The sequence below is a fragment of the Salvia hispanica genome, chromosome 3, assembly GCF_029641045.1.
Source record: "Salvia hispanica isolate PSC_SH4W2 chromosome 3, Shi_PSC_v1, whole genome shotgun sequence".
NCBI lineage: Eukaryota > Viridiplantae > Streptophyta > Magnoliopsida > Lamiales > Lamiaceae > Salvia > Salvia hispanica.
In genome coordinates, this window is record NC_142694.1 from 52,361,760 (window position 1) to 52,379,370 (window position 17,611).

The 17,611-nt window shown below is 38.8% G+C and overlaps 4 protein-coding genes across 5 annotated transcripts; 2 read left to right on the plus strand and 2 right to left on the minus strand.

The window, feature by feature from the left end:
* The first annotated feature begins 3,982 nt into the window (after positions 1-3,982).
* On the plus strand, positions 3,983-7,851 carry LOC125208913 (mediator of RNA polymerase II transcription subunit). The gene is made up of 7 exons (XM_048108439.2): positions 3,983-4,377; positions 5,276-5,441; positions 6,043-6,487; positions 7,081-7,140; positions 7,226-7,294; positions 7,372-7,415; positions 7,499-7,851. Exons 1-7 carry the CDS (start codon positions 4,119-4,121, stop codon positions 7,671-7,673), a joined length of 1,218 nt encoding a protein of 405 aa, XP_047964396.1. The 5' UTR covers positions 3,983-4,118; the 3' UTR covers positions 7,674-7,851.
* Positions 7,852-8,401: 550 nt separating this feature from the next.
* Positions 8,402-9,610, plus strand: LOC125213265 (Cytochrome b561/ferric reductase transmembrane protein family). Its single transcript, XM_048113711.2, has 4 exons — positions 8,402-8,653; positions 8,721-8,769; positions 8,856-9,055; positions 9,159-9,610. The coding sequence occupies exons 1-4, from the start codon at positions 8,489-8,491 to the stop codon at positions 9,417-9,419; spliced, it is 675 nt and encodes a 224-aa protein (XP_047969668.1). The 5' UTR covers positions 8,402-8,488; the 3' UTR covers positions 9,420-9,610.
* Positions 9,611-9,678: 68 nt separating this feature from the next.
* Positions 9,679-13,387, minus strand: TTA1 (class I heat shock protein, putative (DUF1423)). The gene is made up of 2 exons (XM_048113710.2): positions 11,315-13,387; positions 9,679-10,406 (listed from the first exon to the last, which is right to left on the minus strand). The coding sequence occupies exons 1-2, from the start codon at positions 13,200-13,202 to the stop codon at positions 9,823-9,825; spliced, it is 2,472 nt and encodes an 823-aa protein (XP_047969667.1). The 5' UTR covers positions 13,203-13,387; the 3' UTR covers positions 9,679-9,822.
* Positions 13,388-14,556: 1,169 nt separating this feature from the next.
* On the minus strand, positions 14,557-16,907 carry LOC125215150 (zinc finger protein 4-like). 2 transcript variants are annotated; one of them, XM_048116480.2, is made up of 3 exons: positions 16,683-16,907; positions 15,874-15,934; positions 14,557-15,568 (listed from the first exon to the last, which is right to left on the minus strand). In XM_048116480.2, the coding sequence occupies exon 3, from the start codon at positions 15,531-15,533 to the stop codon at positions 14,841-14,843; it is 693 nt and encodes a 230-aa protein (XP_047972437.1). In that variant the 5' UTR covers positions 15,534-15,568; positions 15,874-15,934; positions 16,683-16,907; the 3' UTR covers positions 14,557-14,840. The 2 variants fall into 2 exon arrangements, with proteins under 2 accessions (XP_047972437.1, XP_047972436.1); XM_048116479.2 differs by lacking the exon at positions 15,874-15,934 and having other exon boundaries at positions 16,683-16,905.
* Between the last annotated feature and the right edge of the window lie 704 nt (positions 16,908-17,611).

The following is a 17,611-nucleotide window of genomic DNA, read 5'->3' on the forward strand; positions in this document are numbered from 1 at the left end:
AGTCTAACCGTATGTCGGAATCGCAGCCCGTTTCCATGAAGGTTTTGGACTTTGGGACTTTGATAGAATAGAGTAAAATGTTGCGTGTGTCTTCCCTCAGCCCCTTTGTTGTAGTACTATATAAAAGAGAATTAGATATTTGATATCAAACAGGACAAATGGGAAAATGTGATGCATAGTTTTATGATGGGGATGCAGCCGCCTATAGCCTCTTCCACCGACAACGAATTCGCCGGAACCATCACCGGAAGCCGAATCCACTTGGTCGCAGCTCATGGGGATAACTCTGATGCCTCAGTTCCGATATCCTCCGAGACAGGCTCCTTCAGTTTCTCATCGCGGAGTTTTAGGTATGAAGTTTCGATTCCCCGTTGAAAGGCGTATAGGTCGAGGGAATGAGACGATTTAAAGCTAAAACTATTCATCAACAACTCGGAATATGGAGCTTCATCATTAACCCCACCAAATCACCAAATGGTTTTTGCAAGATGGGAGCGCCATAGCTGCCGACGGCTGCAGGAATGTTGCGGCGGGGGTGGGCATGTCGGAATCGTGGCCTGTTTCCATGAAGGTTTTGGACTTTGGACTTTGGATGAAGATAGAATGGAGTAAAATGTTGCGCGTGTCTGCCCTAGCCCCTTTGTTGTAGTACTCTCTCCGTCTCACTAAAGATGACCCACTTTCCTTTTTGATTTGTCCTAACCAAGATGACTCATTACTTTATTCTTTATTTTCCTATACTCTCTCTTCTTTCTCTTCCTTTATTTTCTCATTTACTTTATTTAACTCACTAAATACAACTTTCTTAAATCTCGTGTAGAAAATAAATGCCTTCATCCTATATAATAATCATAACTTAAACATCTAACCATAAACTAAAGAAGAGATTTGATCTCCCGGGCGCGACGTTTTGTAGGCAATATATGAGCGACTGCTTATGTGGCAGCCAAGGTGGAATAATTTAAAAAAAAATTTATACTAACTCTTAATATTCTCTCTCTATCATACAATCTCTTCCATTTACTCACGTCTCCCAGATCTAATTCTTCTTCTCTCTCCACCGTTCCGCTTAATTCCTCATTTTTTAATCCATGTCTAACTCTCCATCAACATTACGCATAAGTCATAACCCAGAAGTTCCATCTTCATGATTTTATTCTCCAAATTGAAATTCCATAGTAAATTTCAGCTTTTTGTTTCTTCTATAATTTCAGAATGATTGCAGAGCACGAGATGTAAAACCCCTACTACTCTCTTCCTCCTAAAATTTCAGAAAAATTGCAGAGCGTGCGAACGTAAAACTCACAACAAATTTCTTATATCCATTTTCCCCTTTTTCGATTTATGGGCGTCGGGGATTCTAATTTTTGTTTAGCTGCAGCCAAAACTTGAAATTAATCAAAAAAATTTGATGCAGGAGTAATAAAATCCGCAGGGATGAAGTTTTGGGAGTATTTGAAGACGAATCAAAAAATTTGTGATAAAGGTATTGTTCAGACTTAAGAATATAGAGATAGGTATCTTTACAGTCGCGGATCCTTGATAGAGATGAAATTACATTTACATGTTAGAGAAAACATTAAGATTAATAAAAAATAAATACTGACTCCACCTTGGCTGCCACATAACCAGTCGCTCATATGTCGCCTACATATCGTCGCCCAGGAGATCAAATCTCAACTAAAGAATAACCCTAACTTAAATTAAAGAATAATCCAATCCTAACATAAACTAAAGAATAATCCTAACTTTATACCAGCTCTCTAGGGTTTCCTATTTATATATAAAACTATTAGGGTTTTCACTAACACCCACCTTACTCAAACTCTCAAGGTCTCACTCACACATGGCCACACCACCGCTGCCCCCCTCCTCCGGCCCCCTCCGACCCCCTCTCTGAATGAAGAGGACACCGGCTGGCCTCCGATCACGGCAGCAACCAAGGCCCCTTATATACGAATATTACTGATATATACGTATATACCGGTATAACGAATATTACTGATATATATGAATATTACCGGTATATGTTACCGAATATAATGAATATTACCAAAAAATTTAACGAAGTTACCGGTATAACGAGATAGTGTATCGAAGTTCGGTATACCATCCCGGTAAAGTATACCGAAGTTCGATACAATCTACCAAAATATTGATATGGTAACGGTAGTGATATCATCCATACCGAAAATATGGTATATCGTTAAAATAAACAGTTTAGGTTAGTGAATTTAACTTGCAATAGATTTAGATTTTTCAGTTTAATTATTTCTCAAATCTATACGATATTTTATTTGCATAGTTACAAAGTAGCATTTGCAAAATTTAATTAAAGACATGTACTAATAGTAATGCAATCAATTTCACCAAGGTATCTACAAATTCAATCTTCCGGTTGTGGTCCAACAGTCTTGGAGGTGGCGGTGCCCAAGCTGGAGTTGGAGGTCAGTCTGGTTTGCTTGCCGAAATCATCAAGGTGGATTTTAGCACAAAGAGAAATAGAGAACTGTGACGACTTATGTGATGATGCAAAGTGCAAACCATGGATATTTATAGAGAGAGGAAAGAAATCGGAAGAGGTATAGAAAATTAATGGCATAAATGCGTGGAAGAATAAATGGCTAGGAATTTAATTAATTAATGAAATGTCTGTACACATTAATTTTAATGTTTAAAAACAATTCACCCCACATAATTTTGTGGAGTCTTTCCCTAGTCATCCAAATCAAGAAGATAAGCTATAATGACTATAAATTATCATTAATCAAAGTGAGGTGAATATGTTTATAGGGTGAGAATATATATACCATAATGATTCCATGAATATAACCAAAAGAAGTGTCAACAAGAAGCAAATCCAAAACTCAACATGTTAACTTCACCAAAATCAAATATAAATATAGTAGTAGTTGTATACTATCAAATAAAGAAAAGAATATTAATTAGAAAGAGAAATAGAAGTACTCCATAGCCAAATTTGAGAAGAACACCGAGTGGAGGAAGAAGAATAGCCACGATAATGTCCATAAAAGCTCTTCCCTTGGTCCAGATGAGTGTCCACAGTGCTCTGTTTGCGAGGCTGAGATATCTGAAAAGACCATGTTTCCTTTATTCGGCTGAGGGAAATCCCTGTCTGAAGAAGGACCCAAGGCTAAGGCATACCTCCAAGACTACCTGCTGCTGACGTTTTTTAGTCCAAACAATAGCTTTCCTCTCTCTCTAACCTCCCATTCACTCAAGTATATATGAAATATGGTATACTAATCTTCACTAATAAGAAACGTGGAAAACCAACTAAATAGAATTATATATTTATTAGAATTAATTTCTAAATTTTATATTAATTGCATTTATATCGTTTAGCATAAAATGATTATTCAAAATCTTCCAAAACTCCATTTTTTATATATTGTATATGAAGAGAGGTTTATTTTTCTGTTGATTTCTAACTTTTGTTAGGACATAATCCTTATTATAATGAGTGGATCTTAATGATCTTCGTTCCCCATCACACCTAGTAGCATAGGAGGAATAGAAATGTAATATTATCGTATTTAATTATTAATCAGTGGATTGATAATCATCATATATATTGATTGCACAAGGCATATATATTTCTTCCATCACCTTTTTAAATTAGGATTGGTAATGATTCACAATTCTTGATTATATCTCTTCGGGATGTCGTCAATACGCCCAATATGATATAACGGGCCCCATTTCTATGATGGCTTGTAGAACCATTTAATTAGGTGATCATAGATTTTAAATTCGGATTAAATATGAAATGTCGGCTTTGGTCTCTAAATAAGACTAAAAAATCATGTATTCCAATTTTATTGTTAAAACATTAGTTAAGGAAAATTTTATAGACATTTATAATGAAATTATTAAACTAAAACCACTCCTAGTACTACTACTGTTAAAGTAAAAGATGAATATGCTCTATTATTATTTGTTGGAGGTAGTATTATAGTTTCTAATAAGTTTAAAATGTGGCAATAAAATGCAGCCCAAACCCTTGATTTGATTAGCAGCGATCTTTGACGGGATCAATTTCCTCATCGGAGAAGTAGGAATCAATTTCAATTTCAAAACCCCAAAATTCGAACAAAATGCAGCAGCCAGCTGCTCCACCACCAGCTCAGCAGCCGGCGGGAAATGCCCCGCCCAAGCAAGTGGCGCAAGCGCTGGAGCAGCTCGGCCAAGCTGGACGGCTTATTGCCGATGTGCGGCTCGGGGCGGACCGGTTGCTGGAAGCCTTATTCTTCGTGGCCGAGAAGCCTCATCACCAATATTCTGCCAAGTGTTTGAACTTAATCCTCAAAGAAGAATCCCTAATGCGCCAATACCTCGTCAATCTCCGCGCGATTGGTCAGTATTACTCACACAAACGTCTATGTGCATCCATGATTTCATTCGTATAAGTTTGTTGAATTTTATTTGAACCTACTATTAATTGTGTGTAATTGGAATTGATTACTCATTCACACAACTTGGTAGAAAGCTTGAGTTGGGGTGTGATTTTGGGCATTTTGCTATGATACTTGTAATTTCACCCGCTAGCATAAGGAATGCGAATGATAATTATGCCCAAATGGCCAATTGGTAGTTAGCTTAAATTTTGGTTGAAAGAAAGATGGATTGTAATGTATGACATGGACATACTCAGCGAAATTAGATGTGATCATTGTAGGAATCTTTCATTTGTGTTTTTCTTATGATTGTTTCCTGTGAAGGTTTAATATATCACATGTTTTTATTGTCTAGTGTTAGTGTGTTTTTCTTATGCTCTGTAGATTGAGCCATTGAGGAACTTTAAGTAGCTGTTTCTGGATGTTGTATCTTAGGAGCTGAGATATAAAGCTGCGGCCCAATTTATAATCATAGTAGTAATACTTCAATTTCTTGTACACCAAACTCCATTTTTGAAATGTTTGCTAACCTTTTTGATCCATGTTGGTAGTCAATGAAGTCATGGAAGAACTTTAAAACTTTATGGGTATTTTCTGGATGGGCTTGGATCATACAAACCTGTTGTATCTATCTTGTGTTTGTTGCTCTTTCACCTTTCTTTTTAGATTACTGCATATTTTGTGCATTTTGATATGGACTTCAAAATGCAAAATTTGACATATTTTGTGAATCAACTCATAACATTTTTCTCTCTTTGTGGGTCTTCTCTTTTATCTCAATCTGCACGGAGGGAAAATTTCTCACTGTTTGTGGTCATAAAATGTGATTTCACATGATATGATTTTGTGTTTGTTAGGAAGACAGCTGGAGGAATCTGGTGTATTAAATGACTCTCTCCGTTCACGTAGTAATTCTTGGGGTCTCCACATGCCTCTGGTCTGTCCAGATGGAGCTGTTGTTGCCTACGCATGGAAGCGGCAACTTGCTGGCCAGGCTGGTGCATCTGCTGTTGATCGAACCAGGTATGCTTATTTGATACTGAAGCTAAAGGTGCCAAAAGTTGGCTATTGCTGGGCTTGCTTAAAGAAAAGGATATACAGCAACCCCAACCTAGGCTAGCTATTGATATCTTGGTCTGTTCCACTATCTGGCCTGCATATTACAGGTCAAGGCAGATTAGTTATCCAATTCGAAATGCTGTTATCCATGGATATTTACTCTGACTAGGAATGGATCGCAGATAACAATTGGGACTGCAGTTATCCTAGAGCAGTATCCTGAAAATTTATGTTGGATGCTTGTGACACTCTTCTTTCAATACATGTTTCTGATTCTAATCAGATTGGTGCTCACTCGTTCATGTTACCCTTCTAGCACAATAATTTATGCAAATAATTTCAATTGATGCCATGAAAAGTATAACCTTAAATATGACATAGTTATATTGTGCTGGGTAAATAGATTGCTCTTGCCTCTTAGTATAGTTTTAATCTGGATTGGATGGGTTTCAAATTTTCAATTAATTGAAAACTAAACATTCATGCTTATATATGAATGTATATCTCTCTCACAAAGTTCAATATATTTGTCATAAGTATTTGTTTTTTTTGTGGTTTTGCATAGGCTGGCACTTAAGGCGTTCACAGATCAAAAGAGGCAATTTTTCCCGCACCTTGCCGACGATTCTGTTTTAGAACCAGCAACAAAGAAGCACTGCAGTCCTCTGCCGATATCTTATGAAGAGATTGGTGATCTAAAAACAGTGAGTGATATGCTGTCTCATCTGGAGAAAGAAGTTCCAAATCTGCAAGCATGTACTTACCAGCGGATGGAGTGGTTAAAGAGAGCATCGTCATTGCCCTCTTCGGCAAATGAGAGCCCAACTGAGTCAACAAAAGATCTTAGCTTCCCAAGCACAAGCAAATGGAGAGAACGTCCAGAAATGCATGCTGCAGATAAAGCTGCTGTGATCGAGTTACTTCTCCCCTCAGTTTTCAGAGCAGTAGTATCATTACACACAGCAGGATCTGTGGATCCTGATGCAGTAGCTTTCTTTTCACCTGATGAGGTGATTTAGTAAGCTATGCTTGAACGTGCTTTATTTTCTTATTCCTCTAATCATTGACTGTATTGCTTGAAGCAGTTTTCCATGCTTCTAGTGAAGGCTTCAGTGAACTGCCTTTGCAGTTATGTATTGTGCCTTAGAGGCTCATTATCGTGCACATATAAGGAATGAGATAAAGGCTTCGTTGTAATAGTCTGCTAGATACTGTAGTTTAATACTCCCTCCGTCCCACTCTAAGTGACACATTTTCCTTTTTTGGGATGTCCCACTCTAAATGACACATTTCTGAATATGGAAACATCAGTCTCTCTACTTTTTACTCACAAACAACACTACATAAAGTCCCGTCCCGAATTAGAAATGCTTCACTTATAGTGAGACGGAGGGAGTAGTAGTTTATTTAAGTAACTATGGGAGAAAGCCCAGCTTTCACTTGAAATGTTTTTGGTAAATGAGTGCCTACTGCTAGATGTTTTTTGTTAGTGTTCCTGCTAATAATATTTCTTATTTCCTGAGTTTTCAATGTAAGTGTTTTTTCGTACCCAGTCTGAATTTCAACTTAGATCTGATGCATTACTGTTAAATTTCTTATGAAGGGTGGCAGCCATTTGCATGCACGAGGTTTTTCAACTCATCATGTATTTAGACACGTCTCGGTAAGAGGGCTTTCAGCACTGACATCTACCCATTCCCAGTACATTTGGATACTGAAATTATCTCCTTGAAAAATTGTTCCTGCAGGAACATGCTTCTATGGCTCTGCAGTTTTTTATCTCTGCCCATCCAAAAATGGCCTTGCAGCTTTTGCTGGTACTCTTATTTGATATGCAACTAAATACTTGAAGCTGTTTAAGGTTTAAAACTACATTTTTTTCATTTTGTTGCAGCACTGGGTTTGCAGTTATCAAACACTGTTTGTGAAGGTGTGCAGGTAAATATTCCTACACTCTTTCCTTCTTCCTTGTTGAAGAGTATTTTCCTAGTGGTGAATTTTTGGTGATTATGACTGTGCAGCAAGTGTGGGAAGCTACTCGCAATGGACAAACAATCAGGGTTGGTATTGCCTCCCGTGAAGCGCCCTTACTGCTTCACTTCTGGTCCAAGTACGTCTAAGAACTCGACTACTGAAAAATGCAACCTCAGTCTCATCCAGGCTTTTCACATAGGCTGCTTTTCAGAGGATGCATAGTTGCGTCTCTGTCTCTATCTCTCTCTCATGTTGTAGATTGTAGAATCAGGTTGCTTTTCACATAGGTGTAACTTTTACATTGTGCTCCTTTTATGTGGGAATTGGGATATATTGGAGTGAGGATAATTGTCAAACACGCAATCTTTACATTGTATATTAACTCAATTGTTGCTTTTTATTTGTCTGGATTTATTGGTTTTGAAACAAAAGTTATTCAATATCAAATGACAACAGGAGTATGTAATGTTTCTATCTCCTATTTTCTTCACATTGTGCCATCTATTTCTGCAGTTTGTTGATTGGCAGAACTCTTATTCCAATCCACTCATCGCTCAACAGCACATGTTGCTGCTGTATCATTATTCAACTTTTCACCAAAAACACTAGCTCATTAAACATGATTCAATCCTCTTGAAACTCAACACAACAGTATATATGAGTATAATATAATAACAGAGAATCATCATCGCTTTCCAATGGAGCGAAGACACATGCATATTTTACAAAGAAAAAGAAGTGGTTTTTGCTTGGAATTTAGAAAACTCTATCAATCCAAACAGAAAAAGCTTTAGTTACCTAGTTTACTCAGACAACTTTTCATTATCCCTTGCTAAAGTATAAAGTCATTCTCCCTAAGCAAATATGCCAAACCAGCAACGCAAGCAACTTTTCCAAAGTTGATTAATTGTTGCATATTAAGTTCTATTCCGTCCCTATAAATATATAAGTTTAGGCGCAGAGAAAATTGTGCACAATAAGAGATATTCGTGTGTAGCATTTTTGTTTCATCTGAGCCTCAAATTGTTTGATTGAAAATGGACGTTGAGCGCGACAGGGGTAGGTATCATAGTTCAGCCTCGGGTCTTACCGTGGTGGCTCACTTCTTTGGCATACTAGCAACCATTCTCATGCTGGTGTGGCTGCTCCACTATCGCGAGGGACTCGACCTCGATTCAGATGATGCCCGTCGCGTCTTTAACGTACGCCTTTGCCCTCTTCTTCTTCATTCTCAGAGTTACATATTCCCATTAATGTTTGTTTGTGCAGGTTCATCCTTTCCTCATGTTCTTTGGGTTCATATTCATGGCTGGTGAAGGTATGAATAAAATAATCCAAACCAACAAATTCTCTATACCTATTTGTATGAAACAACTTCGATGAATAAATTGTGTCTATTTTCAGCTATGATGGCGTACAAGACTGTAAAAGCAGAGTGGCAAGTAAGGAAATTTGTTCATCTCTTCTTCCACTTGGTGGCTATGGTGTTAGGGATTGTGGGGTTGCATGCTGCCTTCAAATATCACGATCAAGTCGGCCTCACCGACATGTATAGCTTGCATTCTTGGATTGGAATCGGCACCTTTACTCTCTTCTGCGCTCAGGTATCTACCTATCTATCTATCTATCTATCTATCTATCTAAGATTTATTGTTTACTAGCTTCTTGCATCGCACGAGAGTAAAACTAGTATATTCCTTATGGCAGTGGTTGGTTGGACTCGCTGTCTTTTTGCCTCGGAGCTCCCCCTCGCATTCAAAGGCAATGATCGCCCCGTGGCATGTCAATGGTGGCCGAGCTCTCCTCTTCATGGCCATCGCCACAGCCTTGACGGGGCTCTCGGAGAAAGCCACTCTCATGAGGCTGCAACACCAGAACGAGGGGCGTCTCATCAACTTTCTTGCCCTCTGCATTCTGCTTTTCGGCATCTCTGTCGATTTTTCTGTCTCTCTTGCTCGTTATGCATGAACCATTTTTACTCTTTTCTTTTTCAATTCTTTTTCATGATTTGGTATCATGTATATTGGTGATTTGTGAGTGATTGTTTGTTGTAGGAATGATTGATTTGTTCTATATGGGAGTTTAAATATGGGAGTTTAAATATTGTATTGTCACTATTGTGCAAATAAATGAAATGAATATTCATAGAGTTGTTAAAATTATAGTTGTATTAATATGTAGTTTCTCATATAAAATGGTTTCATAGATGAAAGGAAGGAAAGTAGGCTTTCTCTGTCACAATTGCTTGATCATTAAACAATTTGGTGTTCGAAATCATACAAGCAAAACATAAGTTGAAACAGAGTATTCAAAAATCTTGGTTTCTTCCAAAACAAAACAGAGCATCTGAGCCTAATATAGGAAACAATAATTAAACTAACTGTTGCTTCGTTGCTTCCATTCTCTTGAGCAATCCAGAGATCTCCGACTGCATTCTGATCTTCATCTTGTAGTAATCGCAGTGCGAATTCTCCAACATCTTGAGCTCCTCGAGCTTCTTCCTCCGCCTCTCCTCCGTCTCCTGCAGACACAGCTTTGCTAGCTTCTCGGCATACTCCTCTTCCAGCTTCTCGGTCTTCAGCCTCACCATCCGCCTGAAATTCTCGATCTCTGTGCGTGCCTCATCAGCGCGGCTCTGGAACATTCTGGCTTCGGCTTCCTTGATGCGCACGAGGCTCGCCAAGCTGTCAAAACCGTCCTTCTTTATGGGCTTGACCGACCATTCATCCTCAACAATCTTGTCACTCATGGGAGGAGCTTTTACGTCGTTGTGGTAAGGATCAAAGGGCGATGACTCCTGCCGCCCGCGCGAGGAGTTCATGTTGTAGAAAGATGGTGAGGGAGCAAGAGCGTTGGAGGGTGGGAGAGTCGAAGCATCTTTTGCAAAGCTCGGTTGATCGGTCAAATCTTTTGAAGGCATGTTTGAAGCACCCATCTCCAAGAGAGAATCTGCAGCTGCATTCAAGCAAGCAAAAAAGGCAAACAGTAAAAATCGGAATCATTGTTGAGTCAGTCAGCTGCCATTAAAAAATGACATGAAATATGGCAAAGGAATGCTATGTGCTACATAAGAAATCTATCAAAGAGGTAAGACTAAGAAATTGATCAGAGCCAGTCTTGTTTCAGAATTTCTAATTCAGTATTAGGACAAGGGATGAACGTTCTCCGTCTGTTTCTCGGGTCAGATTTAGGAAGACTCAAAAGAGATTGATTCTCATACGAAACTTAAGCGCCAAATAAATAAGAACACAATATATTTTCGACCTTCATTAACGATGGTTATAAACTTTGAATAGAAGATAATTTTTAAGCAATGCAATTCTTAAAAAAAAAAAACCTTTCATGATCCAGATTGCTTCATATCATCTCTTCCAACTGGAATAGCATTGTGAATAATCAATAGAAGCATTTTGTTAACAATGGCATATTAGCCTTTTACATGTGCTAAAAAAGAATACGATCAATTTGAATAATGAACCGATACTTGAAAAAACCAATTTGTATGGATGGCAATGAATGTGAATCATGTTCAACATCTCAATATCATATATCCAACCAAACAAAATTCATTTCATGACACAATACAAAACATGAATACTATTATCATTCGGCCATAGCAAGCTGCCAAGCTTTCCGATCCTAACTACCGAACAGATCAAAATACAACAATTGAACACATATCAATTTGGTCCAACTAAGAATTCTATATTGAATCTTTTCTGACACAAAAGAACAGTTATCAGTCAAGTCATTGAATGGCCAATCCGCCGCATAATACATTGCACTCGAGAAGATATAGCAAGACTGTAATGAGCATAACTAGTGAGTAAAGACAAGCAGAAAGAAGAGGTTTGGGAACTCACAGTTAAAAAATTGGAAGATAGAACTGCAGACTTCTGGAGGAGTAATGATATTGCTCCGAAGTTTGCTGATCATCTCATCAGCCTTGATATGCAACTCCTTTCCTTTGCGATCTTCGCTTCCTCCAAAGACCTTCCTAACACAGTCGAGCTCTTTGATCAGGGTTTCTAGACCCCAATCCTTGGCACAAGACATGAAGACATCCTTAACGAACCCAAACATCTCAGAAGCATGGCCGCAGCCAAGGCAGTGAAATTGCATCTCGGTTGCCCCCGAAGACCCTTTCAAGCAGGGGCCGGGCTTTATGAGGTTTCTTTGAAGGCCACAAGCCGCATGACACCAGTGTGAACAAGCATCACAACCAACCCAACTGCATGTGTTGCTGGCACAATCAAAATTCAAACACACAGGACACATGCATTCACTGCAAAATCCCTTTTTTGTTGAGCAAATCTTGCAGTCACAATCCTCAACAGGTAATGACCGCCTGCAGTTTATGTTCCGGCACCTTTCAAGCAAGAAAATATCAACTAATTCAGATACTGGGAGTCGGTTCTTGCTATGTAAAAAGCTTCCTAGTCCCATTTTAATCGCGACCAAAACTTCAAGTTGGCTCTTTTGGCACTTTGAGAGAGTCTCATTGGTGCTAAGGTCGGATCTTCTCTCAAGTCTCTTCTGGAAAGCCACCAATTCATCTTTCCTCTCAGGGCTGTCGATGACATTCTTCAAGTACTCTTTAACAGATTCAACTGTTTCATCGGTGAGCTCCTGCATTACTTGTGCCATGACAGGAACAGACTCCGAAACAATCTCCCTAAGTATTCTCTCAGGTCGTGAAAGCTTACGCCCTTTCACCACATCTATATCTTCTGAATCTCTCAAGTTCTCCAAGTTTCTTCTCCTTGAATCACCCAACTGACCATCTGTCACTGGTCTAGCAGGCAGCTCAGACGGGAAGAATGAAAGATTTTCAGAGCTAGCTGTCCTATAAAGACTATTGTTACTAGAATCCTTATTCAATCCATTGCGATTACCCATCCCAACCCCTCCTCCACCACCCACATGATTGGAAAATGCAACAGTGCCATCTCCAATCGGCCTAAAACGGCTGTGGACAGAACCATTAGTTCCCTCCCCACAATTCCAGATCTGATCACAGTCCCTCCTATGACTTCCACCCGAGTATTCATAATTCTCAGTCGAGTTCCTAGTGAGCGAGCAGCTAGGATTATGCGAATGGGGATGAGAATACGAGTAGGAAAGCGAGGCTGCTGTAAAGTCATTTGAGTAAGTCGTCTGCGTATTATTGTTATACGACGGCCCCAATGACTGAACACTCCTACTAGGCCGCAATCTAGAGGGAAGATCCCCCCCATTCTGAACACGATTCGACCCGGCCAAGGACAGGGAAACATCAGGAAGAGCCAAAGATAGGTTCAAAGACTCAACCTTTGGCTTCTTCTCCCTATTCTCAGCATCATTATCAGCATTCTCAGCCTCCCTCTTAGATGAATTCCCTCTGCTCTCGTTCAACCTAAGAAAATCCCTTTCCACCCAAACATTATTTTCCCCTTCATTTTGATCCTCAGCTACCGCTATCTCTTTCCCCTTATACCTACCGCTAAATTTATCAAAAGAATTCAGCAACGAAGCATCTTTTTCAAATAACGGTTTCGAATTCTCGCAGAGATAGCTAAGAGTAAGCTCCTGACTCCCTAAATTCCCAGCCCGTTTAGCCTTTTCATCAAAACCACCGATCGAATTGATTTTATCTGCCGATTTTTCTCCAAGAAAATCAATACCCTTATCAAAAAACTGAGCTTTTTCATGCGGGCCATCCCTATTTTTCTCCCCTGACAGCTCATCAGAATGATCTCGCTCTCTCTCCATTTCCAACTCAAACACCAGAAACAAAAAAAGCAAAATGATTGGAAGAGAGAAAGAGCTGAAAACTTACAGAGACAGAGCAAATTTCCGTAAAATTCAAAAGAATCTTAGGGCTTGGTTGAAATTTTAGAGCATTGACTCTACCGCTCTCTCTCTTCCTCGCTGTATATATTTGGCAAGTTGCAACGGCTGAATTCTTTTTTCACACTTTCAAGTCTTCAACGCGGATGATTTGCTTTGTTGGAGGTATGAAAACCCTAAAGTACCCCTTGAGTAAGTCAAATTAACGCTTCGAGTGGTCCTAATATCTCATTGTCTGGATGACTTTTATGACCTTTTGCTTGAGTGCCAAATACTCTCACTTATTCATCTATATATAATATTAATGTAATGTCTCATTAAATAATACTCTCTCTCTCCTCCTTTTCTTTTTTCTTTCACCAGAGTGTGTCTCACGACTTTTTTATATTCTTCATTAAATGAAATTGCCTTCTTTCAATAGAGTGAAATTAGTATTTATTCCAACTCATCATCATGGATTTTAATACAGAGTGGTTTAGGATAAGTTTGGTTATATTTTATTGATTCTTTTATTATTCTATTTGAGAATGGTTGCATTCGCTTTAAATTCACCATGCACAAATTTGATGCCATGTTATTATAGATTTAACAATACTAAAAATTTAAAATTATTTCCATCCATGTCGCGCTTCATTTTGAAGCTTCATTGACAATTAATGGATGCTGTTCACTCTATAATTAATTAATAGCTTGATAATAAAAATATAAATAACAAAGATAAAATTATTTATGTGAATAATGTCAATGACTTGATTGAACAAGTTGACCAAATATATTAAATTTGATATCATAAGCATAAGTCGTAGGATATTCGGCCTAGGTAAGTTCTATAAAATGCATAAATGAGGCTTAAATGAGCAGGCCCTAAACTTACCGCTGGGCCCAACTGATTATTCCAATTGTTTGGAGTAATGATAATAGTGCGAAACAGTAGTAGTAGTACTTCCTATTTCTTGTATAAGTATTTCCTTTTTTAGAGCGAGATTGATGAAAATTATGTTAAATAAGTTAAGTGTATATAGAATAAAGCATGAAATAGAATTTCATGTGTAGTATGTGTTTGGTTAACACAGTTGTTGTTGTGGTCGGACCGGACCGGACCGGACCGGACCCCACACTCGGCCTCTCCCTACATACACAGATGCTATTCTGAGCCCGGCACCGCAACCTCTCTCCCGCAAACACAATCAGACCGGACACACGCCCACACCACGCGATCCCGCTCAAAAGATTCACTCCAAAATATATAAATTATTTCCTTATTCCCACAAGAAAGTACATTAACCTGATCTTGATATGCTTCAATAAGAGTACAAATTGAGTGAATTACAGAAGATAGAAATGGAAATTTTAGCAGTATTATAGTCGACATTAGAGTGATGGTACAATATTAGTGTTCTTATCCCAACTAGCAAATTATAGCATCTCCACACCAAATTCATCTACCAAGAATCTCTGTTTGAAGCTGCAACCTCTAAATCTCCATCTCCATCTCCACCACTCAAATCTTTGTACAATTATTTATGCATCACATGTAAAACTCCAGTGCCAAAAAAATTGTCAAAGTTTGAGGTTTAGGTCAGGAAGAGATGAATGTTCTGTCCTCGGAGGCAGAGCAGCCCCGCCTGCTATATCCGATCCCTGCCCCGTTTCGAAGGCCGGATGTCCCCGGAGACCCTCCATTTGTCGGAAGCTTCCCGGCCACGATAGCTCCCCTTCTTCGTACTCCATACAGAGTGGCAATCCGAAGTAGCCTTGATCGATAAACCTCGCACCACCACCGCCTCGTATCATCCCCTGCTCCGGGTGCATTGAAGCATGAGCCTGGATGCCTAGAGACCGGAAGGCGGATCCGTGGAGGGGGAGCGAGGCGAGGCTGGCGTATCTGTCGGAGAACATCTCCATACGCATGGCCCTCTTGGCGAGCGTCCGCTCGCGCTTGTGGGCGTTCTGGTGGCCTCCAAGTGCCTGGGAGCTGTAGAACTTGCGGCGGCAGTAGTTGCACGAGAAGACTCGCGAGGAGGGCGGAGGGGGGTTGTTGGCGATGGCATCACTGGGGTGTGTGAGGTCGGGTTCAGGGGAGCCGTTGAAGCCGAGGGTGAGGTCTAGTGTGACGGGCTTGATGAAACTGTCGTCGAGGCAGGATGAGGTGTTTCGGCTCTCTTCCTTGGAGTAGACGGAGGCGTTGGAGGCGACCTGGCTGCTCACCTCGGATTCGTCCTCGGATTCCATGTTCATATTGGGAGGCATCATAGTCGATTCCACCAACCCCTTGTTTACTCACTCACCTGAAATTAAGAATGCTTAAGCTAATCAGTTGAGGTGTTAGAGAAGAGAGTTAGTTCTCTATCATTAACATTTAACACCCTATATTAGCATATATGGATTGATCAATTTGAGTTCATTTGGTCATGTAATCCTTCAAACACTGATATATACTTGATATACTAGGAGTACTAAATTTCCGAGATTAAGTTCAAGTTCATCCAATTAAACAAGGAGAATGAATTTCTAATCCAACAAATCGAACAACCTTATGGATTACATGATATATTGCAAATATACTTGATATATTGCAAATTGAATTTAGTACCCGTTGCAAACATTTCGAGGAGAGAAGCTGGATATGAGGAACCATATATACTAATCTGGGACTACAATATAATTGAACAAGGAAGAGATAAATCAGTAAAGAGTAAATGATAATGCATTTTGAAGACCATTCAAGAAAGTAAACAATGGAGACCATCTAATGAGTAAGAATCTGCAGATATATAGTATTCGAACTTGTAACTGACAGACCCAAAATTGGAATAGAATTTCAAATGGTAATGTTGTTATACAAGGTAACATAGTTTACAAGTACAACATTCTTAAAACATGACAAATTTGAGCCTATGTACCATAATATCCGATTTCCTTATTCGAACAGAACCCTATTTATTTCTCTTGCTCTAAATAAGGATTCATAATTCAGTGTCCAAAATTACTTGGTGCAGAGATAAAATAATCCAAAGTCACTAGATTCATACTCAATAAAGGATTAGTTGGAAACAAAGGCTGCATCTCACACACAAAAAAAAAACATCTTTAAAGGAATCAACACAAGAATTAAATGACAAATTTATGCGAAGTTCCACAGAGGGAAAAAGGAAGCTATCAACAAGAAATTCCCAGATCACAAGTCATACAACATCATCAGAATTCCCTTATAGAAGTAGAAAAAAGCAAAACTAGACACATCCTCAACAAAGCCCAAAATCAGATTCATCAACAAAGAATAAGAAGAAGAGATATATGGAATAAAAAAAAAGCACAAAAACAGTTAAACATGGAAAAGAAGTAGGTAGAAAAAGGAAAAAGGGAGGGTTTGTTTGAAGTTAGAAGAAGAGAAGAAGGTACCTTGAAGCAGCAGAAGAGGGGGCCTCAGCTTGCAGAAGTGAAAAGACAGAATTTGGTGCAGATTCTAGTTTTTACCAAAAATGGTTTAGGTTGAGGAGAGGAACACAAGAATTTGGATGGGGAGATAAGATCATTGGAGAGAGAGAGAGGGGTAGTGGGACGTCAGATAAGTCAGAGAGAAAAGCAGATTAAACACAGAGACAGGGGAGGGGGGGACTGTTTTTTGTTGGCCTCTACTATCAAATGAAAAAAGCATTTGCATTATGACATTACATATTCATGTACATAACTATAAAGACAGGCACACACAGGAGAGAGAGTCCCACTCACCATAGAAACTAGTGTCTATTCTATACTGTAAGGATCCTTTCAATCACTTACACCGCCCACCAACGATTAACCATTCTCACAATCTGCTTCTCATTTTTCTACTGTACTTACCAAGTTAAATAAATTCCCATTTTTAATAAATTCATATGTGAAATGGGATAAATTATTTTGAGATAGGAAAAAGACATTGCCCATTCTAATAAATCATAGTAATATCCAATCATTGTCTGCTACTTATATTAAAGAAATAGGGTGGCTAAGGGGCAGGATGATATGCACCTACATAATAACATAGATAATGGTAGTATATGTTTATTTAGTTTTTTAATAAAAAACAAAGAAAGTCACATGTGGGACTTCAATTTCTATTGGATTCTCGCCAAATGGATGCATGGTTTATAACATTGTCCACATCATGTACATATTATCTACTCATTTAATAATTTTGTTTCGTAAATGGAAATCTGTCCAGACTCGTGAATTTGATAACCATATACAATCAATTATTGCATTATTTACAATCTTGTACTACTACATTATTGGCACCAAAATCTATATGTGTGTGTGAACTAAATAAGATAAAACACTAAGTTAAGCAC